Source organism: Dissoconium aciculare, assembly GCF_010015565.1.
Source record: "Dissoconium aciculare CBS 342.82 unplaced genomic scaffold K489scaffold_10, whole genome shotgun sequence".
Taxonomy (NCBI): Eukaryota; Fungi; Ascomycota; class Dothideomycetes; order Mycosphaerellales; family Dissoconiaceae; genus Dissoconium; species Dissoconium aciculare.
Window position 1 is genome coordinate 356,615 of NW_022984960.1, and position 24,822 is coordinate 381,436.

Below are 24,822 nucleotides of genomic sequence, written 5' to 3' on the forward strand. Positions count from 1 at the left end.
CTTAAAGATGGGATGATCATATGGCATGCAGCTCTGGTGCGCCCGCTCGATGATTGGAGGTGTCATGTCGTAGAGAACTGTGCCGCACTCGCCGCCAGGCTGAGTGAACGAAGGACACTGATGTGCGAAGATTTCCGACCATTTACTATTCATACTGCTTCATGTTCATATCGCTACAAGAATCGTGCAGGTCGGAATTCTCTTGATCTGTGCCGAGTCGAGCAAAAGCATCGCAACCATCGCGAATCATTCGATCGTCGAACTGGCCGCGTGTAGTGATCTTGGTACAGATCCCGAGGTCGTTGTTGCTCAATCTATTTTTAACTTCCAAACACAATTCTGGTCAAAGAGACCGCGGCCTGCTCAGCAATCGAGAAGTCGCGCTTGCCGCAGTGAGCGTGTCGACACCTTGGTATGTCGATTCCTGGGTGATGCTTGAGCTGTAACGATTGTTGCTGATGTGCAGGAGCAGTTCCCATCTGGTGTTGAGTTGACGCCAGGACTCTTGGAACATTGCTTCCTAAAGCAAGATTGCCGCTGGCTCGGACTTCTTCTCGACCTGAGATCCTCCTGACATCTCCCGTCAGCCACTTTCTACATCGTTATCATGACATCGGCCAGCAGCATCAAGTCCGAATTCAGCCCCTTCTACCATGCCCCGACAGCTCGCGACATCGAGTTGGGTGATTACTTCAAAGGACCACGCGACATTCACAAGCATTCCAAATGGCCGATTTTCATGCGTCTCCACGGCAGCATACTTCCCAAGATGATCGTTCCGTTACTGATGGTTGCCATCTGGGCAACCACCATCACCATTGTAGACAAATTTGTTCACAACATCGGCATCAGCTCAGTCCTCCTCACAATGACCGGTTTCGTGGTTGGTATGTCGCTCTCCTTTCGCTCGACCACCGCCTACGAACGCTACATCGATGGTCGCAAACTCTGGACTCAGCTACATATGACGAGCCGCAATCTTTCAAGATTGATTTGGATCCATACCCAAGAACGTCACAGCGAATCGGAGGAATTGGGCAAGGCGGATCTACTTGGCAAGTTGGCGGCCTTGAATCTAATCAATGCTTTCGCCGTTTCGCTGAAGCATCGCCTCCGTTTTGAGCCATCGCTGGAGTATCCTGATGTCGCTCCTTTGGTTGGTAATCTTCAGACGCTTGCCGGCATGGCGGACCAAAACAAGCTCCACGAGCGGGAGCATTCGCCTTGGCTAGCTTGGGGCCAGTATCTCGGACTGCCGTTCGCACAGCCCAATCCAAGATCTCTGCTCCGTGCTTCCAAGGAAAATTTGGGCAACACACCACTGGAGGTGCTGACGCACTTGGCCGGATATATTGAGTCGATCTTCCAGAACAAGACGCTAGCGCTGGGCGCACATCAAGGTCAGGCCATGATGCAGCTCGCCACACTCACTGAGATCATATCAGGCGCAGAAAGAGTGCTCAATACGCCACTGCCGATAGCATATTCTATCTCCATATCTCAAATCACATGGGCATACGTTTTTGCGCTGCCCTTCCAGCTTGTCGATCCGCTAGGCTGGGTCGCCATTCCTGGAGCAGTCGCGGGCGCCTATATGATCCTGGGAATTGCGCAGATCGGACGAGAACTCGAAGATCCTTTTGGTCATGATGTCAATGATTTACCACTTGATTCATACTGTCACGAAATAGCCAACGACATTGACGCACTCACGAGTATGCCCGCACCTGTGAACGAAGTGTGGATGGTGGAGCGAGGAGCGAAAGTACTCTATCCGCTCAGCTATATGAAGTACCAAGGCTGGGAAATGCGTAGCGTTGAGGAAATTCGTGCTGCGCTGAAAATGAAGGCAATGAGCCGCGATGTGGTGAAGGACCGCATCAACACGATGATCCTGAGCAGCACGTTGTCACCTGAAGAGGACTGAAAAAATTGCACATGTTTGTAGAGCATGATACGAAAAAAAGTCGGTGGTCTTTCATCACGTCAGAATGAGCATTATTGAGTTTACGATGCTACGGCTTTCCTGTACACCTGTTCTATGATTTTTTAGCCTAGGCCACCAGATCAACCCTAAAGTACTTTGAAGCAGGTGCCCAGGTGATACTCGGTAGAGTTTTTGCATATCAAATCGCCCAATCTTTGTACATTACGCTCCAAACATCGACCAGCAAGACAATAAGTGAATAGAAGTTCACGAGATTGCCTGGCATGGGCGAAGAAAATGCACATGTCGCCAGTTTGCGCGCAAATGTTCTGGCACTCGAGAAACAGCTCCGAGCCCTTAAGGCAGAACTGGCGACCGCAGAGGAAGCGCATATTGTGCGCCCCGTCGAGTTATCTACACAGGATTCAGCGCAAGGAGCAGCACATGAAACCATTAATGATGGAGACCAAGTGCATAGCACAGCCAAGGGACAGTGGCCGCTTACTGGAGGGGAGTTCCAGCGCTATGGTCGTGCTATGATAATGCGTGAAGTTGGCCTTTCAGGACAGCTCTCGCTGAAAAATGCAAAGGTCCTCATTGTGGGCCTTGGAGGACTCGGATGTCCAGCGGCTGCGTATCTAGCCGGTGCCGGAGTAGGAACTCTGGGGTTGATCGACGGAGACGTCGTTGAAGTATCAAATCTGCATCGACAGGTCGCCCACACCACCGACCGCATCGGCATGCACAAGGTTGAAAGCGCAAAGACTTATCTAGAAGCGTACGTAGTCCAGACATACAAGCATCTCTTCGGTCAATATGAGGAATTATACTTGCTAATGCTATTCATCTAAGTTTGAATCCTCTTGTGAGATATCAATGCTACCCCGTCCACCTCACCCCTGAGATGGCGATCAAGACCTTTGAACAATACGACCTCGTGCTAGACTGCACAGACCATCCGACATCAAGATATCTCATATCCGATGCATGTGTGTTGACGGGCAGACCACTCGTCTCGGCCGCAGCCCTCAAATCAGACGGCCAGCTGATTGTCCTAAATCACCCAGCTCGACCGCCTGGAGATCCACTAGGTGGACCTTGTTATCGATGTATATTTCCCAAGCCACCACCAGCTGAGACTATTGTAAGCTGCGGAGAAGGCGGAGTTCTGGGTCCGGTTGTCGGAGCCATGGGTGTACTTCAGGCCTTGGAAGCGATCAAAGTACTCACGAAACAGACCGTTCCCGTTGAGGGTGCGCCAAGAGCAACTCTCTTGCTTTTTGCCGCATTCAGCCAGCCTCAATTCCGCTCATTACGGATGCGTGCCCGCAGTGCCACTTGTGCAGCCTGTTCAGCGAGTGCGACAGTCCAGCGGAGTAGTCTGGAAAGCGGGTCTTTTGACTACTTGACGTTTTGTGGCATGACTAGTCCTCTGAAGCTCCTCTCACCAGAGTATCGCATCAGAACCCAGGATTTCGCGCAGTTATGCAAACAAGGCAAAGTTTCATTGATCGATGTCCGCGATGAGACACAGTTCGGCATATGCGCCTTGCCAGATTCCACGAACATCCCCTGGAATGGACGACCGGACGCGTGGTTAACCAAGGCGAAAGATTCTGGTCTATTGAATAATGAAAGCCCAGAATGTTTTATTATATGTCGCTATGGAAACGACTCACAGCTGGCAGTACGACGGGTTCTGGAGGAGAGTGATCTGCATGTCAAAATCAGGGACGTTGCAGGCGGCTTCAAGAGCTGGCGAGAAGAAGTCGATGAAATTTGGCCAGCATATTGACCGATGATAGTTCTAATTATCTACGAACTCGCCTCGGCCTCCGACGCCCGACTTGCAAGACTGCCGCCCTTCCAGGCATGGCGAGGATCTTGACGACTCTGCTGCGTTGATTTGCTCTCCTCCCCGGCTTTGCCCCAGCCGCCACCTCCTGGAGTCATGACAATGATACGCTCGCCAGGCTTCATGCTCATTGTGTTCTTCGCACCGACGTTGATATAGCGCACATTGGAAGCACCGCCTGAGCTGAGGTTTGTCGTTTGGCCCAGCTGTTCTGCGATGCTGGTGTCCTCTCCCTTGACATCGTTGTCACTGTTCTCAATCTCCTCAACGTGTCGAGCCCATATGTTTTTCCCACACGCTGCGTCCTCGCCACCCTCCAATCCATAAGGTCGATACACTCTCCTCTCACTGAGGATGCTTACTTGCATCGGAATACGGAACTCAATGTCACGAATGACGCCATCGCCACCGCGGTGTTGGCCATTCCCATGGCTGCCTGCACGCAGTGAGAAATCTCGCAGGATGACCGGGTAACGCCGCTCGAAAACCTCGGCGTCTGTGATACGCGTATTAGTCATGTGCACATGCACGCCGTTGGTGCCATCCCATGTTGGTCCTGCACCTGAGCCACCAGCGATGGTCTCGTAGTAACCAAATCCTTGGACTTCTTCTTCGCCCTCGACATTTCCGCCGAAGCCGAACGTCAGATTGTTGCAGCACCCCTGGCTTGCAGCACACGCCTGGAAAGCTTTGAGAACGACATCAGTGACACGTTGGGAGGTCAGAACGTTGCCGCCGACAACAGCTGCTGTCCCTGATGGCGAGAGAAAGGAGTTCTTGGGGATGCGGACGTCGATTGGCTTGAGACAACCCTGATTGAGTGGAATGTCTTCACTGATGAGGCAGCGCAAGCAATAAATGATCGCACTGTATGTGATGGCTTCAGGAGCGTTGGTGTTTGCGTATACCTCAGGGCCTGTGCCGTCAAAATCAAATATCGCTTCGCCCTTCTCGGCGTCGATGGTGACCTTTAGCTGGATCGGGCTTCCATCGTCCATGTAGTCGATGGCAAATAATTCCTGGCCTTCAAAGCGCTTGCTGACTTCCTTCAGAAGGCTTCGAACACTGAGCTCTGCATTCTCCTGGATGTTCTTCATGTAGAACTGGACTACGTCACCACCATAGTCCTCAATAAGAGTCGAGATGAGATTGATGCCCTTTTGGTTTGCTGCAATCTGTGCCTTTAGGTCATTGAGATTGTCGCTCAGGCATCTTGTACCGCTGCAGCCCGGATACTTAGCCGGCTCTTTCAGCAAAATCTCGATAATCCGTTCCTCATTGAAGTGTCCTTCAGAAACCAGCTTTTCAGACTCAATACGCGCACCCTCTTGAATCAATTCCCGCGAATGCGGAGGCATTGAGCCAGGCAAGATTCCTCCAATATCAGCGTGGTGAGCTCTAGATGCGACGTAGAATACGATTTCATCACCGTCGAATGCCGGCGTAACGACAGTGATGTCCGGCAGATGAGTACCACCGAACATGGGATGATTCGAGACCAGGACGTCTCCCCGCTTCAACTTTCCTTGCCAGATGGCAGCTTGTTTCTTCACACAAGTAGACATGCTGCCCAAATGTACAGGAAGATGAGGTGCATTGGCGACGAGACCTCCGTTTGCGTCGAAGAGTGCACAGGAGTAGTCCAGGCGTTCCTTGACATTGGTGCTCACACTAGTCTTCTGTAATGCCCTGCCCATCTGTTCTGCGATTGCCATAAAACGATGTGCAAAAATACTGAGCATGATAGGATCAACCTTCTGTGTGCTAATCTTGTTGCTCGTTTCGGTAGCTTCGCCGATGTTGATCACAATGTGAGTATGGATGATCAAAGCAGAAGCTTTCGGAGTCACGACAACAGTCTGAGTACCGTCAGCGATAATAGCTGGGCCGAGTAGCCGATCGCCAATGGCAAGATCTTCCAGCTTGTAAATATTGGTCTCTTGCCGCCCGCCTTCGAAATATACGGACTTGGTGCCGTGGACCTTCTCTCCTTTCGCCAGGATTTTTGCTTTCACTTCTTTCAGTTGTTGATCCACAGTCTTTTCGAGACCCTCGAAAGTCTTCCCGATACCGCGAACTCGCACATCATCCACAATAATATCGCGATTAGGCAGAGTGAAACCAAACTCTTGTTCGTGCTGCTTCACGAACGCCTGACCATATGCCCACTCATCTCCACTATACTCGTTCTTGGTCTCTTCTGCGTCAGGTTTGACGATCATGAGAGCCGATTCTGTTCCTCGATAGCGCATATTGAGATATTCTTCAAACCGAATCTGGTCGTCGTTGAAACCCTGATTGTTCAGTGTAGCACTGGATTTCTTTTTGAGGTCTTCCATCTTCCCCTGGAGGTATGTCCGAACGTCGGCATCCGTATCTGACCACACTTTCGATTCTGGCTCTTGACGCTCATCAACCACGTCCGCAAGAGCCATGCCATAAGCAGACAAAACAGAAGAATAACGATGGATCAAGATTTGACTGATACCCAGAGCCTCTGCGATGGCCACGGCGTGCTGTCCGCCGGCACCACCAAAGGTAGCAAGGCGGTGCTTGCTAGTGTCATGGCCTCTAGCTTCCGTCAGTGATCGAATCGGTCGGGTCATTGTCTCATTGGCGATTTTGATAAAGCCGAATGCGACCTCATCAGAACTCATTTCCTTTTCTCCCTCGCTGGTAATCTCTTTATTGATCTGCCGGGTGAGTTCTTGAAATGCTGCTGCGCTTGCTTCCTCGTCTAGTCCTTCGTTTTCATTCTTTCCAAAAATCTTGGGAAAGAACTCAGGTAACAATCTTCCAAGCGTTAAGTTCGCATCCGTGATGGTGAGCGGGCCTCCCTTTCGATAGCAAGCTGGTCCTGGATGTGCACCAGCGCTCTCAGGCCCGACAACGAACAATCCATTCCGAAAAAATAGTCGGGAGCCACCGCCTGCAGCAACGGTATTGATGTCGAGTTGAGGACTTTGAATCGTGACCCCGGCTGTGGTGGTCTCGAAGACGTGTTCATATCGTCCATTACCGTATCGACTGACGTCTGTGCTTGTTCCTCCCATATCGAAACCTATGACGGGCGTTTTAGTCTCCGGATCGTAGCTCGTGAGTGCATATCCAACTACACCGCCAGCAGGTCCGGAGAGGATGGCTCGCAAACCACTAAAAATTCCTACGTCAACAAGACCACCGTCTGACTGCATAAACTCGCAGCGAGCTCCTTTGGCGCCCGCCTCTCGCTTCACACTCTCAGATCCCAGCCCGCCCTCGAATCCCTTGGAGAATCCGTCTATGTATTTCCGGATCGCAGGTGTCAGATATGCATCAGCACAAGCTGACGTAGCTCTTGGAACCAATTTGATCATTGGCATGAGCTCGTGAGATAAAGAGACATGCTCGAATCCAATCTCTTTTGCGATCTTTCCAATCAAGGCCTCATGATAAGGATATGTGTAGCCATGCGTGAGACATACCGCAATACTTTTCAAGCCTGAATCAAACACCTTTCGTAGTTGTTCCATGATTGTCGCAGCATCAGGCCTTTTCAGAATTCTGACCGTCTCGCCGCTCAAGCCTTGAACCAGCTCAGCGCCCTCATCTGCTCCTTCGTCCGTTCGGATCTCGGTCTTGTTTCTCTTTGGGTCTTCTGCATAGTCTTCAAGCGTGACTCGCTCGTCGATCTCTACAACTTGCTTGTAGAGTGTTTCTGGCTTTCGAATAGCCAAGTCAAAGATCTTGGGTCGTTGTTGCGTGCCGATCTCAAGACAGTCTTTGAACCCTTTCGTTACGACCATAGCAATGTTCTCTCCGCGTCGTTCCAATAGTGCGTTGGTGGCAACGGTAGTGCCCATGCGGATACTCTCGATCTTGCTAGTGTCGAGCGGCTCACCGCGTGGAATTTCTTTGTTCAAGAATCGAGACAAAAGTCGCCGAATGCCTTCAAGTGGAGCATCATCATAATTTTCGGGATCCTCCGACAGCAACTTGATGACCACGTCGTCCTCCATCTTTCCCGAGCCAGGGTTACCGACGCAGTCAGTGAAAGTGCCACCGCGGTCGATGGCAATGCGGATGCCTCGACCTCCCGCGGTTGTGCCATCTTCCGCCATTTTATGATTCAACGCCAAAGGTTCAATGCAAAGACCGACACGTCTCGCAAAATATCAAGCCTGAGAAATAGACCTTTTGTAGATGAAGTGGGAGCCTAGGTGCCCGGCCACCCACGGTTCTTATTTTCACCTGAAAGAAATGAAAGTCGGCGAGACGTCGACCATGGACAGGCCAGTAATGTTCTAACAATGACTAAATAAGGTTTCATAACAACCTTTCCCAATCCACCCAGGACATGCGTATCTGGGAAGGCCATTGGTCGGTGGCCGAGACGATTCGCACCCATCGCCGCTTACACCTCAGTGCCCCACTACAGCCTCACGTCATGACCAGATGGCTAGGGTCGTTTCGGCTCTTTTTTTACATGTGCTTCTCTTGCATAAGGAATCACAGGGCGCGAGACGTTGCTACACCGGGCTTGTTCTTCCGACAATGCCTGCAGTCCGTGTCACTATGCGAATGAGCATGAACAGAACATCCCATCGACGAGAGCGTCGGAAATGAGTGTCATTCAGACGGATCATCGATGTTTCTGCATGTGGCAGGGCCGAGTTCTCAGCTGTCGGGTTTATAACTTGTGTTGTTTATTGCAATTTTCCCCGGTTCTGCATATTACAGTAGTGTCTGCAATACACATTGTCACATCACACTAAAAATCACTCTCATGTCCGCGTATAAAGTCAAGCATCTGCATAGTGGCGAAGAACACGAGCGACCGGCGATACTGGTTAATAATCATCACATCCGTGACAAGGCAAGATGGGAAACTTATGCTGTTGATCCTGCCATCGAGGCCTTCCACCGACACCTGCCAGACTACGCTGAGACCACGCTTCATCATCTGCCTTCACTGGCTGCCGAGCTAGGCGTGGCCCGTGTCTTCCTCAAAGATGAGAGTACACGCTTTGGACTTCCGGCGTTCAAGATTCTGGGTGCAAGTTGGGCTGTTCATCGCACCGTGTGCGAGATATTGAGGCTTCCTCCTACGACCTCGTTGGAAATCATGCGACGTGCGGTTTCTGATCGCAATGCGTCCATGCCGGCGGTCAGAATCGTGGCATGCACCGAAGGCAACTGGGGCCGCGCACTGACAAAAATGGCCAAGTTTCTTGATATCTCTACGACAATCTATGTCCCAGGTTTGATGAGCGAATACACGAGAAATTTACTGCGCGTTGAGTCCGCTGAAGTCATCGTTCTCGATGATGGAACATACGACGATTGTATAGCTGCCGCCAGAGACGACGCCCAGCGTACTGGGGCATCGTTGATAATGGACACGAGTTGGGAGGGCTACGAGCGGATTCCACAGGTAAATGCTGAATGCTTAATTGAAAACTTGCGCTCTGACGACGGTTGCCTCAGTGGGTCGTTGACGGCTACACCAGCATTCTTGCCGAAACTGATCGGCAAGTATCTTCTTTCACGAATGGACAGAAGGCGAGCACCTTTTTCGTTTCCGTGGGCGTAGGCTCATGGGCGCACGCTGTCGTTATGCATTACAAAGCGGCAGACCCAAATAGTTGCATCATAGCGGTCGAGCCGGAAGCTGCAGCGTGTCTGAAGGAATCTCTTCACTGCGGAAAGCTTCGAGCGATCTCAACGGGCCACACAATTATGGCTGGTATGTGCTGTGGCACACCTTCCAGCATTGCTTTCCCGGTCTTGCGCGATGGCGTTTCTGTTGCATTGGTCGTCAATGAGAAAGAAGCACACGAGAGCGTTTGCTTTTTGCGAGCCATTGACATAAATGCAGGGCCTTGTGGGGCAGCTACGTTGTCCGCCATGCGAAAGTACCTCGTGACTTTGAGCCGAGAAGAGCGGAATGATATGGTTGTAGTTCTGTTTAGCACCGAAGGACCACGAGATTATGATATACCGATTTGAACTCGACGCCGCCAACCAAAGAAGTGTCAAATTGGGAGCTCGTCATCTCGCATGATAGCCAGCGTAAATCAGACGCCGACAATCGTGGTCAACACACACAAAGAGCGTATTTGCATATGTCCCATGCCTCCGAGAGAATGTGCGTTGGATGTGGTTTCAGATTGAGTGAACGTGTGTCGTTCGAAGATTCGCCAGGCCGTGTATGCTCTTCAGAATTCCATGCTGTCGGCGGCATCTTCCCTGCTCCGCTTGCCTTTGCTCTCTTCCTGCAACAATCGAGCGACATGACCTCGGAAATAGTCGACATATGGCTTCAGCCTTGTCTTTTGCCAGTCCTGAACCTTCGCTTTCTCCTCTTCGCTGAGAGTCGAACCGTCTTTAGCATCCCATTGATCAACTTCCTGGAGCAACTCCGTCACTGTTGGGACCTCAAATGGATCAAATTTGTCGAGCTCATCGATATTGATGGGTACACAGACTCGACCTGTACCAGGGTGAACGACAAAGGGCGATTTGAGCAAATGATTCAGCTTCTTCGAGACCTCAGCGTCAAGACGCGGGTATGTGTATTCGAGACGGATGTCTTGTTTTGCTTCGACTAATTGTTTGGTGGAAAAGGTCGAGAGGTTACCAGCTTCGGCAACTGCATCGATATCGGCCCACTTTTGATTCGAGCTTCGTTCCGACGCAGCTGAATCCCACTTCTTCTTTAACGCCGTGGTCAAGGATTTATCGGATAGGAGATTCAGCAGTTTTTCTGCCTGTGGGCTCGTCTCCCATGGGTCTTGATCGGCCAATACCTCATTTTGGAAATATGGTGTCAAGATCTTTAAAGATCGTTCAACATGTGGATGCAACGGGCGTCTCAGTGCGTGTCGTTTCCCTTGCTCATTGCCTCGGAGGACCTCGAGGTAGTTCGCAACAGCTTTCCGCTTTTGGTCATCCATCTCACGTGCTCTTTTATCACTAATCCATGCGTGCGCTCCTCTTCGACCGGAATACACCCACATGATGTGCTTGAATCCAAAGTCTTCACGCAGAGCGACGTCAACAACTCGGATGGCCATGACGATGAATTGCCAACATTTGATGCAGATCTTTGTCCCTTGACAGCATGTTCGGATCGGATCATAATCTGTCATATCGATATCGAAGACCAACTCTTTCATGACGGGCTTGAAGGCGGATGAGTTCTTTAACGTCTTTCGATCTTTGGGATTCATGTTGTACTGTGGGCCAATTTCGAAACGCTCAGGCGTCATCTGCATGCACTGCTTGCGCAACAAGTCGGACGATGGAAAAGCTAGGTAGCGAATGACTCTGTTGCCGGGGAGCCAGAATGAGAATTCGCGGTTCTGGAAGTCCGCCTTGGGAGTTGCAGAATGATTCAGCCATTGAAAGAGGTGACGGAATGGAAACAATCGTCCATAAAATTGCCTGAGAGTATCGGGCTCTGCATATCTCGGCTGCGAGGTTGTTGGTGGCCGTGACTGTTGGTCCTCTGGCTTTATCGGAGCACTCGATGAGAATTCTTCAGAATCTTCATCGTCGTCATCATCGAACATGTTTTCCAATGCGGTAGCTGAGGCTTGAGCATCGTTGACTGGCTGATCGACCATTTCAGTGTCCTGTTCTGTTGGGTTTTCCTGACTGTCGTCATTCGTCATCTGTGTATCAGGCATAGACGAGTCTTCGCCAGACATCTTTGCATCCGCTTCCAGTGATGTCGCATGCGGCATTTTATAGAGTCGCAAGGATAAAGATGGTGATACACGGTCGCCTTTCCTGATCAAGTCTGTTTGCGAGTGAGTTAACGTCCCAAGGGCTCATAGACATTCGCCCGCCAACGATGGACCTCGAATTTCAGTTGACGCGACACGCGACGAAGCGTGTTGAGTGATTGCGGGCAATCACATGCGGGGAGTCGGTCACAGATTCTGGTCGCCTCAGGCAACAATTACAGCCTTTCGCCAGCAGTTAGATCTTCCCGTCAAAACTGACTCGTCTGGAACACATCTGTCTGCAACAACCATCGAGCATCTATGTGATAACAGCACGGAAGCAGAGTTCGACATGATTACATTGCGCCTCGCTGTGATTGCAAATAAGCGACAGTACCATTGGGTCTATCTGACCGCAGCTTGTCTGCACAGGAGAGGTCGCTTAAAGAAAAGCTGAAAGACTCATGGACAATTTGACACTGTGTCAGCGCTTTGCTACACTTGAGGGCTGTCAATACATTCTATACAGATGCATGCGGACTTCGTGAAGGCGCGATCACCCGCAATCGGAGACTTCCAAGGTTAACTGCAGTGCTTTATGAACCAACCTTGGAAGTGTATGTTTTCCAATGGTAAGGACGATGCGTCTGCCACTACTGCCACATCTTTTTAGCCTCAGGTTCTAGTGTCGCAACAATTCGACTTGATGCCGTGATCAAGCCCTGCATCCCAAGTCTGGAGTGTGCTTGCGTATCATATCCCCTCTTCGTCTTATGTAGGCGAAGAAGTCTTGCCGCGCGAGATCAAGTGTTCGTCTACTGATTCGAGCATCTGCCAAAGATCATGGAGCGAAATGAGCCGGCGCCCAAGGGTGACTGTTCTGACAGCAGGCATCCTGAGAGCTCCACGACCAAATCGTGGTCGTATCCCTTTCCGACCACATGTGAGATCAACGAAGAGCGTCATATCGACGAGCCTCGAAATTTGCAGGTCTGACGAGTCCGCACCTCGAGCACTCGAATTCTTTTGTATTGATAGCGCGTAGGTCGCCGTCATTGGAGCAGGTCTGACAGGCATTACAGCGGGAATACTATTACCGATTAAAGTCTCTGCCCACATGTCTTAGCGCATGGTTTTGAGCAAGCTAACCTTCACATTCAAGGTGCCTGGCATAGACCTAACCATTCTAGAGAAGAACGCTGACTATGTGAGTTGTACATAATTATGAGTTGGTGATTTTTGCTGAGACCACAAGGGGGGTACCTGGTTCGAGAACATCTACCCTGGCGTGTATGTGCTTCAGCTCACCGTTGATATGAGGAGCTTGACTGATGCTTAACCGCCTAGGCGCTGCGACATACCGGCGCATGTCTATCAGAGCACGTTCGACCCAAACACGCAATGGACCGAAGGTAGACGAACCCGGTCATTTAGCCATTCCTCACATTGACGGTTTGATTTAGAGTATGCACAAGGCGCAGAGATCCGCAATTATTGGCAACACCTCGCGCGGAAACACAATCTCCCAGCGATCACTCGCTTTAAGACAAAAGTTGAAGAGGCTCGATGGTTTCCCGATCTTGCAAAATGGAAGTTGGTTCTCAAGGACCTCGTCGATGGTCGTCAGCGTGCCGAAAGTTTCGACTTTGTCATTACTGCTATCGGCGTTTTCAACAACTGGAAACTCCCAGATTATCCAGGAATGGATGAGTTCGAAGGTCCGATCATTCATTCGTCGAACTGGACCCCTTTTGATGCGACGGGAAAGCGAATTGCTACTATCGGGAACGGAGCATCAGGCATTCAAGTCACTACCGAGCTGCATAAAATTGCTGCTCACGTGGACCATTATGCTCGCAGCCGCACTTGGATAGCGGGATCATTCGCACCTGGCGTTCGGGATCGTCAGGACATGCCGATGGTCATTCCAGTTGAAAAACGGGATTCTTTCAACGACGCCGAGATCTACCTGAGTTACCGAAAAGAAGTCGAAGCCACGTTCTTCCGCTCATTCGACGGTTACTTGCTCGATTCAGAGGTCAACAAAAACTCCAGAGAGAAGTTTACAGAAATGATGCACAATCGACTTGTCAACAAGCCAGGACTTCTGGAAAAACTGTTACCAGATTTCCCACCAAATTGTCGCAGACTCACGCCTGGTCCCGGGTACCTCGAAGCCCTCACGAAACCTCACGTGGAGCTGATCCAAACGCCCATCGAGAAGTTTACCTCGAAGGGAATCATCACAACGGATGGACAACTTCGCTTAGCAGACGCGGTGATATGCTCTACCGGAGCTAATATAAACCGAGCTCCGCCATTCCCCATTATTTCTGGAGGTTTCGATCTTTCACGCGACTGGTCGCCAGATGGTAAATTCGGCTGGCCGTATACGTACCTGGGAACGTACACACCAGGGTTCCCCAACCTTGCCTTTCTACTCGGTCCCACTGCAAGCGGCGTTTCCGGGACTGTGCCATACGCCGTAGAGACACAGGTAGCGTACATCGCCAAAATGCTTCGCAAGATCTCAACGCAAGGCATATCTACTGTGGTACCGTCAAAAGCGGCGACTGATGACTTTGTCGCTTGGTGCGACGCGATGTTTCCTCGTATGACCCTCAGCCAGAATTGTAGCTCTTGGTCTAACGGCGGTAAGGCTGGAAAAAGAATCCACGGGCACTGGCCTGGGAGTGCACTGCACCTCAGTCATGTACGCCGAGAGCCACGATGGGAGGATTTCGAATACACATACGAAAACAAAACAAATAGATTTGCGTATTTCGGAGCCGGGCAGACCAAGAAAGAAAAAGACCATGACAGCGATGTGACACTACACCTTCGACTTTCCGAGGCTAATGACCTGCGAGACCTGCATGAAAGATGGTGGGACGTGTGAAGCTGCTCAAAACACAAACGGGGCAAATCGCGGTGTCATAAATACCGACCTCAGTGACATCGCTTGCCAAACGATTCAGGTAGCTCGCTTATAGCCACGTTACGTGTGTATAGCTATTGCAACTAACTTCCTCGGGCAGAAGATCCGATTTTGCGATTGTTTCGATGTCGATTTCAATCAAAACGAGAAACGTGTCGTTTTATGACGAAACATCGATCGCGTATCGAATATCGAATCGGTGTAACAATTGCTTTCAAAAATCAATCCTGATCGCCGCCAAATGCCGCCAAGTCGCCTCTGTTGAGACTGATCCTGACCCAGAGATCCGATTTAGAGAGTGGAGTTACCTGGCTCTAGCATCGCCACGAGCTTCGACAGATATGCGAACGTGCGCAGCTAGCATCGACGCGACTCAAGGAGATTTCTTTGATCCAAATCCCGTGACAACCTGTGCGACAACGATTGCTTGCGATACTGACGATCGCGCGACAGCATCCACATTGCTACCGCACTCTATGGAGATGCTGCGTGGTCCGCCGTACGGAAGTTGTCTTCCAACGCCCATTGGGGAGCATTCCAATAGCACTAAAATCGTAGACGCCATAATTGGCCTCCAGTGTTCCCTGATCCCTAGGTGCACGCGAACTCGGCTACAGCCCCCCCCTGCGTTTATCGTACAACGTTCAGCATCTGTAGCCGTGGTGCTATCGAAGTTCCATCATCATGAGCCCGAACTGTGCGAGCGAATGCCGGGACTATATCGGAAGTATTCCGGATGCAATTTGAAGACGTAGTGATCGTTTGTTTAGAAGCCATGCTTTGCAACCTTTGTTTCCCGACATGATGGCCCGCCCAGATGACAAGTGACTCCGATGCTGGTCTATCTGTCGATGTGATTAGACTTCGTGTGACTGAACAACATCGCCGTTCATTCATTTCATTGATACAATACATGTCATACAAGCTTTTAATACCACGGCAGAGCATGTATATATGTTTCCAACATCCACAAGTACTTGCACAGGCATAGACACAAACTCCTTCGATCGTCAACGTCGCCGGCAAAAATGCGGATTCTTTTCCTGTGTACTGCGCACAATTCCCTCTCACAGCGTCTCTACCTGGCCTTGTCGCGCTTTTATCACGTCACAATCGAATTGGCTCTCTCGGACGATGTCATCATCTCTGCTGTCACACTTGCTGCCCCTGATTTAATCATTTGTCCATTCTTGACCGTCTCCATCCCACGGGAAGTTCACGAGAAGATCCTCACCTTGGTGATACATCGTGAGTTCACACCAACGAATCTTGCAAAAACGCAAAATAACACTGCTACAGCGGGCCCGCCCGGTGATATCGGACCAAGCTCCTTGGATTGGCTTCTTATGGGTGACGATGGCACCATCGACGACTCTACTCGATTACTAGATGACCTCAACTCATTGCCGTGCAGGCCCGGCCGTAGCTTCTGGGCAGTCACCGTGTTGCAGGCCATTGAACAGTTTGATGCTGGTCCAGTCTGGGCTTTTGAGCAATTTCCAGTAGATATCGATCAGCCTGGGTTGACCAAATCCACCCTTTACTTCGGCGCCGTCACTCAAGCTGCGCTCGACGCGACCATTGCAGCCATACAACGTGTCCGTATGGCAGAAGATTTTGGGGAAGTGCAATCTCGTTATCAAAATGTACCTTTTTCGCCCTTGTTGCGACCACGTCCTGAGTATGGCAGGATCTCACTCGGGGACAATCGCATTTTCCAAGGCGGCAGAGTGCACCACAGGCCGCTCCTCAGAGCTGCGCAGCGCGCATTCAGCGTTGATAGACACGACGCTCAGCTCATATCGCGCCGCATCCGTAGCAGCGATTCGCAGCCTGGAGTATTGACGAAAATGTTCGGCATTGCGTTGTACGTGTACGGTGGCATGATCGACGACAATGCTGCCGGACTACTGCCGACGTCCGTCCCAGGCATGAGAGTCGAGATCCTGGGTGTACGCAACAATGCCGTCTGTATTTCTACATTTGATGGCAAGGGCGTCTGGATCACTCATGTTCGCCGCCCCAAAAGTCGAAGTGATCAGGCTCTCTGGCCCAAGGTTCCAGCTATCATGGGCCTGCTGGTACTCGGCATCCTAAAGCAAGAATATATCTTTCGTCTCCGCTGGTCCTTGCCCGGGCAATGGTCCGCTGTTCCGTACGCAAGCTTCCAAGAAATCTGGATCGATATGCAGCCTCATGAGGGCTCTTCGAAGACGGCATACCTTTATTTCAACTTTTACAACGGCGCCATGTCTACCGATCAATGCTCGCAATTGATCGATGCAATGGACTTCATACTATCTGAGTCGACCGATGAGAGTCCTATTCAAGCCGTCGTTCTCATGGGAGGTAGCTATTTCAGCAACGGGATTGCATTGAACGTTATCGAATCGGCCATATGTCCAGCCACAGAGTCGTGGCTGAATATCAATAGAATCAACGACGTCGTTCACCATATCCTATACGAGTTCCCGGCTCATGGCATTGTTACCATTGCAGCTTTGCGAGGGAACGCCGCGGCTGGCGGTGTCGCTCTTGCCGCGGCTTGTGACGTGGTCATTTCGGGTTCAAGTGTGGTGCTCAACCCTGCATATCGAGCTGTTGGACTGTTCGGATCAGAATATCACACGCTTTCCTATTCTGGTCGATGTGGCGAGCTGAAAGCGCAAAAGATTATTCGAGAAATGCTTCCCATGGATGCGCAGCAAGCACAGTCTGCCGGGTTGGTGGATTATGTTTTTCCTGGCACCGGTACCACTCTGGATGATTACATTCGATCGCATATCGCATATATGCTCAAACCTGGTATACTCAAGCGTGGCTTCTGGAAGCGAAGTGTCGACTTGTCGCAGCCCGCACTAGCACGAGCCCGAGCCAGGGAGCTTCAGGAGATGAGTCTTGACTTCTGGAGTGCGAGATCGGTGCGATATCACGAGCGACGCCGAGCCTTCGTGCGGAAGATACCAGCGAGTAGCACTCCACTGCGCTTCGCTACTCACAGGAGAATCCATGAGCCTGATAAGCGAGACGCAGAAGAGCTTGATAGTTTCGACAGCGTTGCGCATTTCGTAAAGCTTGCGGAAGTGCAGCTCGTGGCAAACCTGAGGGATCCCGGTCAGGTCGCGGATGTGCAACCAAGCTCACTACCGTCAAATGGACTTATCCATTCCCAGTCCAATCACATTGACTCCTTATCGATCTCGCATCACAGCTCCGCGAAGTCAGCGAGCATGTTCGCCTGTTACTATAAGCCTCCCGACGAGGATCTGCTCACGCCACCCGGAACGCCCCTACGATCACGGCGATCGCCAGATTCTGAGTATCCGATGGCATCGGCGATGGACCCTCGAGATATCTCTCCTTTATTATCTCCATTTACACCCGCTCGAGAGGTTGGTACTTTTTCATTTTTTTGATTTACCCTGGGCGACATGACCTGCAATGGACTCTAATTCGGACAATTTGTGACTTATGCAAGTTTTGGAACACCATGGATCCGAGCTCTGATATATAAGACCAACTAGAGCGCTTTACTGCAGTCAGGAGCATTCAATCACTCCATTTGGTTCCGATACTTTAATGCGGGATGGTCAGGTCGTACTCTAGGACCTTTGTCATCTTGTAGATAATTCTCGCGCATGGTGGTACCGGCATATTCTTCTTGCAGAACGCCTCGGGCTCGTAGCTCAGGCCAGAGGTACTTGATGAGGTCCACAAAGGTGCCTGGAGTGGTGGCATAGCTGATATTGAAGCCATCGACATTTGCCTCGTCGACCCAATTCTGCAGGATGTCCGCTACAGTCTTTGCACTACCCACCGCACGACCATGAGCGCCTGACACAGCGAGCTCTTGGAGCACCCTTCGCTTAGTCCATTTCAGCCCTTGCGTGCCAGGAACCGTAGCTGTCCATGCGCTAATCATCGATTGAATGGCCGGAGGGCCTTTGAAAGAAAAATCTTCGTCGTCACTGAATTGGGATAAGTCGGTACCAGTCCACCCACCGAACAAACAAGCCGTTCCCTCGAGATCGGCATATTGCAGAAGATCGTCAAATTTCGCTTGTGCTTTCTCGTCGGTCTCATCGACAACAATGAAAATTCCGGCAATGAATTTGATGCTATCTTTCGATCGGCCCACTTCCACAAGTTGAGCTTTCATAGAGTCGACAATGTCTCTGACCTTTTCTGGGACCAAGCCCGGGAGGAACATAGCTTCAGCATGTGTTGCCGCGAACGTCTTGCCAGCCTTTGAGGCACCAGCTTGCAGCAGAAACGGCGTTCTTTGTGGAGATGGGTCCACCAGGTTCGGGCCTTGGCATTTGAAGTATTTCCTGTCTCTGTCAGCCTTTGCTAAGAACATCATGACCGCGTCCGTTTACCTACCCTGCATGGTTGATGGGGTGCACCTTCGCCGGTAAAGTGTAGACGCCATTGGATTTGTTCGCTTCGACCGCCGAGTCCTCCCAGCTGCCCTCGACGAGCTTGTAGAATACTTCTAATAGCTCATCAGCGATGGCGTATCGCTCGTCATGCTCGACTATCTTTTCAAGCCCATAAGACTTTGCGGCACTTTCAAGGTAGCTTGTCACGATGTTCCATCCGATCCGACCGTTGGTGATGTGATCGAGCGTGGAGAATTTCCTAGCCAAGGCATATGGATGGTCGTATGATGTTGATGTGGTGATACCAAATGAGATGTGCGAGGTCGCGTGCGCCAATGCTGAGATGAGCAAAGCGATATCGAGATGGGGAACTTGAGCTCCGCTTTGCAATGCAGGTCCGTTACCTTTGTACACATCGTAGATGCCCAACACATCAGCAAAGAATATGCCTACCTCGGTGACGCGATGTCAGCTATGGCACGTCCTGAAGTTGTTGGTGACTTTGATTATACCGTGAAATTTGGCCGTCTCGAGCGTCTTTGCCAGCTGGACCCAATGATCCAGTGTCTGCTTTTCTTGTGACGGATGTCTCCACAATCCTGAACAAGGAATGCCATGAGCGATTATATCCAACTACGAAAATACCTACGCCGCATGCAATACCTGGCGCGAGATGACCCGGTGCCGTCATGGCGAAGGCATTCATGATCCATGGCTGCTTGCGAGCACCGCTCTTAGTGGTCGTCGACATTTTGTGGGACAAGTAAGTTGATGAATAGGTATCGAGGTAGCGTGCTCGGCCGCCAGAACGATAAATAGCACATTGTCCAACATGGTGGATTTGTACACAGAGGTTGCGTCAGAGGTCCACTATCGCACACAAAGCTCGAAGCTCCACTTTGCCTACGGATCAAAAGCTCAAGCGGATGTCGCTCTCGCAAGCATCACGAACACGCAATTGTGGGCGAAACACACGTGGCACGGTCAAATTAAACACGCTTCTCCTGCAGAGATTCTCGTTCTAATCTTCTTCGAGGTATTCCAATGCCAGCAAGTCGAGACGAGCTTTCGATGTCGTGATCATGGAATCAGGCGACGGCTTCGAAGTTTCCAGCGGCCTAGATAGAAGTGCGCTTTCCAATTGCCACTTTCGAGGATTTGTCCGAAGAACAACCTTGCAAATGGGTATCGACCAATATGAATACGAGCTTCATCATTGTGTGGTTGATGTACGCGATTCGTGGGCGCGAGCGATTACGCGGAAGATTGTAGCCGGTGCCCTATCTTGTGTTGGTGACGAAATCGAAGTTGGCGATGGCGTGCGAAGGAGCAGCTTACAGGGTCAAATGCTGCAAACAACTACTCGATATCGAACGTACGAGGTTCAACCGAGACTGTGCCGTACAAGACAAGATGGAAACACGATAGTCATATATAGGACATGCGCAATGCAAGGTCGTTGAGATTACCGGAACCTCCGGTTCAGCACCTTGTGACAAGCCCGCAGGTCCGATATCAACAACTTTTTCTCTCCATCTGAAACCCTACTACACCATGTCGAGCGATCAAAAGGGAGCCGTCTCTGACGCGAGTGATAACTCTTTGCATGAAGAACAAACCTTACCTCGTGCCAAGGTCAAGTGGTACCGATCAACATACTACAATGCAATTATCCTCGGACTATGCAACTTCTGCGCTCCCGGTATTTGGGGTGCGATGAATGCTTTGGGCGGAGGCGGCGAGCAGAGTCCGTTTTTGGTCAATACTGCAAATGCCCTGACCTTCTGTTTGATGGTGCTCACTTGCGCGTTCTCCGGAGTGTTTGTGAAGTATATCGGCATTCGGTGGACTCTGGTGCTTGGAGCCGCCGGTTATTGCCCCTTCGCTGCTGGTCTATACTGCAACAACCGATTCGGGAGTGCTTGGTTTGTTCTTTTCGGTGCTGCATGTTGTGGTCTCGGTGCCGGCATTTTCTGGATGGCTGAGGCTGCGATTGCCATGTCATATCCCGAACCGTACAACCAGGGCCGCTTCCTCGGCGTGTGGCTGAGCTTTCGGGTAGCTGGGCAGATCCTTGGAGGTGCTGTCAATCTTAGTCTCAATTCGAACCGAAACTACTCTGGCTCAGTTTCTTTCGACGTCTACCTCGTCTTTATTGCGATCCAGGCTGCTGCACCGTTCATTGGTCTGTTCATCACAGCACCGAGCAAGGTGGAGCGAACCGATGGAGCGATCGTCAAGTGTGGCATCGACAGAAGCCAGAATACGTTGAAAGAGCTCGCAGATACTGGCAGGCTTTTTCTTGGGAAACCTTTCTTGTTGATCTTGCCCTTGATCGCTCAGGCAGTATTCGCAGAATCAGTCTACTTCACCTTTCAGGGTCTCTGGTTTACGGTGCGCGCCAGAGCGCTGGCTTCATTCCTGTCCGGCATCGTCGCATTGATTGGAGGCAACGTGCTTGGAGCGTTCCTCGACAACAAAAAGCTATCCATGCGGCTACACAGCCGATGGGCATTCATCGTTGTCCTCACTCTGCAGGGTGCCTGGTGGCTGTGGGGAACAGTGTTGGTGACTCAGTACCGCAAGACTCGACCGACCTATGACTGGGTTGATGCCGGCTTTGGAAGTGGTTTTGCCTGGTTCCTCCTGCAAGTAATCGGGTTCCAACTGAACTATATGTACTTATACTTCGTTGTTGCCAGCCTTGCGAAGAACGAGGCAGAGATCATTCGATATTCTGGTTTGCTCCGTGGATCAGAGAGTGCTGTTCAAGCCGTCTCATATGGCTTGGGCAGCATCGCAATCATGGGCGAGGTCGGCTGCACATACATCAATTTCGGACTGTGGGCATTTTCGTTGTATCCGGCTTGGCTCGTGGTTCGACGGATCGGTGAGAACGTCGACAAGGAATGGACTAAAGCATGATTTGAGATACAACACATAATGTGGGTAGTGATGTAAAAGAAGCATGTGATGATTGACCATCGTGGTTTGAGTACAGAATCATCACGAGTTTCCCGTGCCCGGATTGGGAGCTGTTCGGCGCAACCCGTGTCATTCGTGTCCAGGGACAAGCTGCACAGAACCATGATGATGTGAAGAAGCCAATACTCGCGAGCTCTGGAAGACTTGGTTCGTGATGCTCGCATGAGCACATGAGACAATGGTCGCACATTCAGCAGGATTGCTTATCCCTACATGTCCGTCGAGGGAATAGGTCTAAGCTGGAGAAAAGACGTTACATACATCCGCTGTACATTTGGCGGACCTGATACAAGCTTCCAAGGTTTGCTTCAACATAGCCAATCACATGACTGTCCTGACGATCGACGGACATCTCGGCAGCGTCCGAGCTAAGAGACATCGGGATGCACCAATGTATGAGTCACGTGATATCCTGCGACAACGGTCCGGACTAGCACATCCGACCGCATCAGGGACTTCCTGACCTTATCTATCAACCCCAGTACGCACAATGCATCCTGTACATGCAATCGTACCTTGGCATTGCTCTGTCCACCAATGGAATGATGCCGGCGGTCTTCAAGTACCGCAAGTCTACCGTCGCCCAGGGGGTTATGGGCCTCAACCTGCGAGGCGGTGGAGAAGATAATCAGCTTGCTGCTTCGGTGGACTAGCATTCGTTGAAGAAACGAATCTAGCACCAAGCCGGTCCATCACAACGATGTAGCGTAAGCCCAAATCAATAGCTATCCAATGCGAGCACATACAGCAGCCCGTTCCAACAAATGAACTGCCTGTTGTGAGCAAGCCAGAGATAGTCCCTCGCAATCCGAAGCCTCTGAAGTGGCGTTCATGCACCCAGTATTACAGTACACAGTGCACATCCAGAGCAAGACTCGCCTGGCGCGACATTCCATCGGTACGATGAGCTACCACTTGGTGTACTGATACATCCCTCGTAAGGCGCTCGATGCACTTGTAAAGCACATTGCTTTCATTTCATGATCTTATCTCTGTCTCTCATCTTTCCTCATCATGGCAAACGGAATTCAACCACGGCAGAGGTCGCTCGAGATCCGAAAGGCTCCCTTTGAAATCCTCGCGGCCGCTTCCTCCGATGAACGTGTCGATAGCGATCGTGAAGCGGGTAGTGCGCACCGCGATGGGTCCTACGATCATATCTCTAATATTGATGGCAAAGACATGCTTCGCTTGGGGAAAAAGGTGATTCATTCCTAAGACGAAGCTCTACGGGTTCTGATCCACTTCACAGCAAGAGTTCAAGCGTAACTTCGGATTCTGGAGCGCATTAGCCTTGGTCTCTGTATACATGGCAACATGGGAATTTGTGCTTGTGTCGCTCTCGCTTGGCTTCTCCAATGGCGGTTTCGCGGGTCTGCTCTGGTGCTACATCCCAGCGACTCTTTGCTTTGCGAGCGTAACGGCCAGTCTGGCAGAGATGGCATCAATGGCACCGACCAGTGGTGGTGAGTGTTTACCTAAGCCGACGCACCCTACGTATCCAGATTTCAAGACTGACCAATCTATCTTCCCAGGACAATACCACTGGACTAGTGAATTTGCTCCTCCGCAATATCAGCGCGTTCTCTCATACGCGTCTGGATGGCTATCATCTTTGGGATTATTGAGCAGTGTTGCAGCTGGAAACTTCATCAGCGCTCTGCAGGTCCAAGCGTTGGTGAATGTTTACCTACCAGATTTGGCGTTCACGCAATGGCAAACAACGTTGATGATGATCGCTTTAGGCGTCGTCACGATCATCCTCAACACACGCACAGCGCCCATCCTTCCAGCGCTGGAAATAGCAAGCCTCTACGTGCACGTCCTCGGATTCGTGGTGATCGCGATCGTGGTACTAGTGCTGTGCCCAAAGAACAGCCCTACAGACGTCTTTTTGACGTTCACCAATACCAGCGGCTATGATAGCATGGCCGCTGCTATTCTCATGTCGCAAGTATACGTTTTTTGGTGCATCATTGGGAGCGACTCCGTCACTCACATCTCAGAAGAAGTTAGCGATGCATCGATCAATGTGCCACGAAGCATGTGGTGGTCTTATGTCGGCAATGCCATCTCCGGTTTTGGCATGCTCATCGTCCTTTTGTTCTGTGTAGGACCGATCGAAGACGTGGTAGGTCATATTGCTTTTAGATTTTGAGATTGCCCGCCATTCGAGTCAAGCACTTTACTGATGCGTATTTCCCTTCGTAGCTCGAGAGCCAAACCGCTTACCTTCAACTCTTCGACCGCACTGGTTCAACAGGGATTGCGTTCTTTCTGAGCGTAGTCCTCTTCATCGCCCTGTATGTGGGAAATATCACTGCCCTTGCGACCTGCTCTCGTGAAATGTTCGCATTCGCGCGCGACCATGGTCTGCCATTCTCATGTTGGCTTGGAAAGATCGACAGGCACTGGAAGATACCACTAAACGCTGTCTACACCGCATCTGGTATCGTGTTTCTTCTGAGCCTCATCGTTCTGGGATCCACCTTGACCTTCAACATCATCACCTCAATCGCCCTATTGAGCCTGCTCAGCACCTACATGCTCAGCATTGGCTGCGTGCTCTGGCGGCGGCTTAGTGGGGAGCCTCTACCTCATGCACGTTGGAGTCTCGGACGCTGGGGAATACCCATCAATGCTTTCGCTCTGACTTACTCGTCTTTCATCATTGTCTTTTGCTGTATGCCGACCAAGCTTCCAGTAACGGTATTGAACGCGAACTGGGCCCCTGCACTCTGGGCGGGCTTCATTCTCTTCGCGATTGGGTACTACCTCTTCTGGGGAAGAAATTATTACACCGCACCAGTTAGCTTTATTCTTGGCCATCGCGCTCAAGAAGATGCCATGCAATCAAGCACATGACCAGCTTCATCTCCATTGGGCCTCAAATCGCTTCTGACTCGTTGAAACACCAGATTGTGTCAAGTCCCATCTCCTGCCGAATTACGTCTGCTATGTTTACGAGTGAATGCTACGTTTTAATCTTTGTCACATCTAGCTCATTTGCTCCATGCATCATTATC

At 50.9% G+C, this 24,822-nt stretch overlaps 11 protein-coding genes across 11 annotated transcripts; 8 read left to right on the forward strand and 3 right to left on the reverse strand.

The window, feature by feature from the left end:
• Positions 1-120: 120 nt before the first annotated feature.
• Positions 121-1,927, forward strand: K489DRAFT_390027 (uncharacterized protein; the record flags this gene model as incomplete). Its single annotated transcript, XM_033606565.1, has 3 exons — positions 121-190; positions 666-1,849; positions 1,874-1,927. 3 exons carry the CDS (start codon positions 121-123, stop codon positions 1,925-1,927), a joined length of 1,308 nt encoding a protein of 435 aa, XP_033457611.1.
• Positions 1,928-2,211: 284 nt separating this feature from the next.
• Positions 2,212-3,722, forward strand: K489DRAFT_323546 (uncharacterized protein; the record flags this gene model as incomplete). The annotated part of the gene is made up of 3 exons (XM_033601703.1): positions 2,212-2,336; positions 2,406-2,705; positions 2,780-3,722. The coding sequence occupies 3 exons, from the start codon at positions 2,212-2,214 to the stop codon at positions 3,720-3,722; spliced, it is 1,368 nt and encodes a 455-aa protein (XP_033457612.1).
• A 20-nt stretch (positions 3,723-3,742) lies between these two features.
• Positions 3,743-7,882, reverse strand: K489DRAFT_323635 (uncharacterized protein; the record flags this gene model as incomplete). The annotated part of the gene is made up of 1 exon (XM_033601712.1): positions 3,743-7,882. The coding sequence occupies one exon, from the start codon at positions 7,880-7,882 to the stop codon at positions 3,743-3,745; it is 4,140 nt and encodes a 1,379-aa protein (XP_033457613.1).
• Positions 7,883-8,119: 237 nt separating this feature from the next.
• On the forward strand, positions 8,120-9,770 carry K489DRAFT_360902 (tryptophan synthase beta subunit-like PLP-dependent enzyme; the record flags this gene model as incomplete). The annotated part of the gene is made up of 2 exons (XM_033602627.1): positions 8,120-9,195; positions 9,249-9,770. Exons 1-2 carry the CDS (start codon positions 8,548-8,550, stop codon positions 9,768-9,770), a joined length of 1,170 nt encoding a protein of 389 aa, XP_033457614.1. The 5' UTR covers positions 8,120-8,547.
• K489DRAFT_36648 (prim-pol domain-containing protein) lies at positions 9,667-11,637 on the reverse strand. Its single transcript, XM_033602781.1, has one exon. The coding sequence runs from the start codon at positions 11,507-11,509 to the stop codon at positions 9,980-9,982; it is 1,530 nt and encodes a 509-aa protein (XP_033457615.1). The 5' UTR covers positions 11,510-11,637; the 3' UTR covers positions 9,667-9,979.
• Positions 11,638-12,121: 484 nt separating this feature from the next.
• On the forward strand, positions 12,122-14,626 carry K489DRAFT_36826 (FAD/NAD(P)-binding domain-containing protein). The gene is made up of 7 exons (XM_033602935.1): positions 12,122-12,481; positions 12,537-12,596; positions 12,654-12,698; positions 12,747-12,781; positions 12,839-12,903; positions 12,955-14,469; positions 14,530-14,626. Exons 1-6 carry the CDS (start codon positions 12,335-12,337, stop codon positions 14,388-14,390), a joined length of 1,788 nt encoding a protein of 595 aa, XP_033457616.1. The 5' UTR covers positions 12,122-12,334; the 3' UTR covers positions 14,391-14,469; positions 14,530-14,626.
• Positions 14,473-15,320, forward strand: K489DRAFT_36904 (uncharacterized protein). The gene has a single exon (XM_033603003.1). The coding sequence runs from the start codon at positions 14,555-14,557 to the stop codon at positions 15,182-15,184; it is 630 nt and encodes a 209-aa protein (XP_033457617.1). The 5' UTR covers positions 14,473-14,554; the 3' UTR covers positions 15,185-15,320.
• A 137-nt stretch (positions 15,321-15,457) lies between these two features.
• Positions 15,458-17,845, forward strand: K489DRAFT_323553 (ClpP/crotonase; the record flags this gene model as incomplete). Its single annotated transcript, XM_033601704.1, has 2 exons — positions 15,458-15,677; positions 15,729-17,845. The coding sequence occupies 2 exons, from the start codon at positions 15,458-15,460 to the stop codon at positions 17,843-17,845; spliced, it is 2,337 nt and encodes a 778-aa protein (XP_033457618.1).
• K489DRAFT_382516 (Nitrilotriacetate monooxygenase component A/pristinamycin IIA synthase subunit A) lies at positions 17,598-19,736 on the reverse strand. Its single transcript, XM_033605388.1, has 4 exons — positions 19,475-19,736; positions 19,324-19,410; positions 18,813-19,260; positions 17,598-18,760 (listed from the first exon to the last, which is right to left on the reverse strand). Exons 1-4 carry the CDS (start codon positions 19,560-19,562, stop codon positions 17,983-17,985), a joined length of 1,401 nt encoding a protein of 466 aa, XP_033457619.1. The 5' UTR covers positions 19,563-19,736; the 3' UTR covers positions 17,598-17,982.
• A 475-nt stretch (positions 19,737-20,211) lies between these two features.
• K489DRAFT_382517 (MFS general substrate transporter) lies at positions 20,212-22,026 on the forward strand. The gene has a single exon (XM_033605389.1). The coding sequence runs from the start codon at positions 20,366-20,368 to the stop codon at positions 21,734-21,736; it is 1,371 nt and encodes a 456-aa protein (XP_033457620.1). The 5' UTR covers positions 20,212-20,365; the 3' UTR covers positions 21,737-22,026.
• A 952-nt stretch (positions 22,027-22,978) lies between these two features.
• K489DRAFT_390021 (amino acid transporter) lies at positions 22,979-24,661 on the forward strand (the record flags this gene model as incomplete). The annotated part of the gene is made up of 4 exons (XM_033606564.1): positions 22,979-22,999; positions 23,049-23,262; positions 23,332-23,927; positions 24,008-24,661. The coding sequence occupies 4 exons, from the start codon at positions 22,979-22,981 to the stop codon at positions 24,659-24,661; spliced, it is 1,485 nt and encodes a 494-aa protein (XP_033457621.1).
• Between the last annotated feature and the right edge of the window lie 161 nt (positions 24,662-24,822).

Excerpts from the sequence above, each read along its gene's own strand:
- K489DRAFT_36648 (XM_033602781.1), bottom strand. The coding sequence starts at position 11,509 with ATGCCGCATGCGACATCACTGGAAGCGGATGCAAAGATGTCTGGCGAA.
- K489DRAFT_36826 (XM_033602935.1), top strand. The coding sequence starts at position 12,335 with ATGGAGCGAAATGAGCCGGCGCCCAAGGGTGACTGTTCTGACAGCAGG. Across the intron at positions 12,482-12,536 it reads ACGAGCCTCGAAATTTGCAG|GTCGCCGTCATTGGAGCAGG; the intron begins GTCTGACGAGTC and ends GATAGCGCGTAG. Across the intron at positions 12,904-12,954 it reads AAACACGCAATGGACCGAAG|AGTATGCACAAGGCGCAGAG; the intron begins GTAGACGAACCC and ends GGTTTGATTTAG.
- K489DRAFT_36904 (XM_033603003.1), top strand. The coding sequence starts at position 14,555 with ATGTCGATTTCAATCAAAACGAGAAACGTGTCGTTTTATGACGAAACA.
- K489DRAFT_382516 (XM_033605388.1), bottom strand. The coding sequence starts at position 19,562 with ATGTCGACGACCACTAAGAGCGGTGCTCGCAAGCAGCCATGGATCATG. Across the intron at positions 19,261-19,323 it reads CGAGACGGCCAAATTTCACG|GCATATTCTTTGCTGATGTG; the intron begins GTATAATCAAAG and ends TCACCGAGGTAG. Across the intron at positions 18,761-18,812 it reads CACCCCATCAACCATGCAGG|GAAATACTTCAAATGCCAAG; the intron begins GTAGGTAAACGG and ends TGACAGAGACAG.
- K489DRAFT_382517 (XM_033605389.1), top strand. The coding sequence starts at position 20,366 with ATGTCGAGCGATCAAAAGGGAGCCGTCTCTGACGCGAGTGATAACTCT.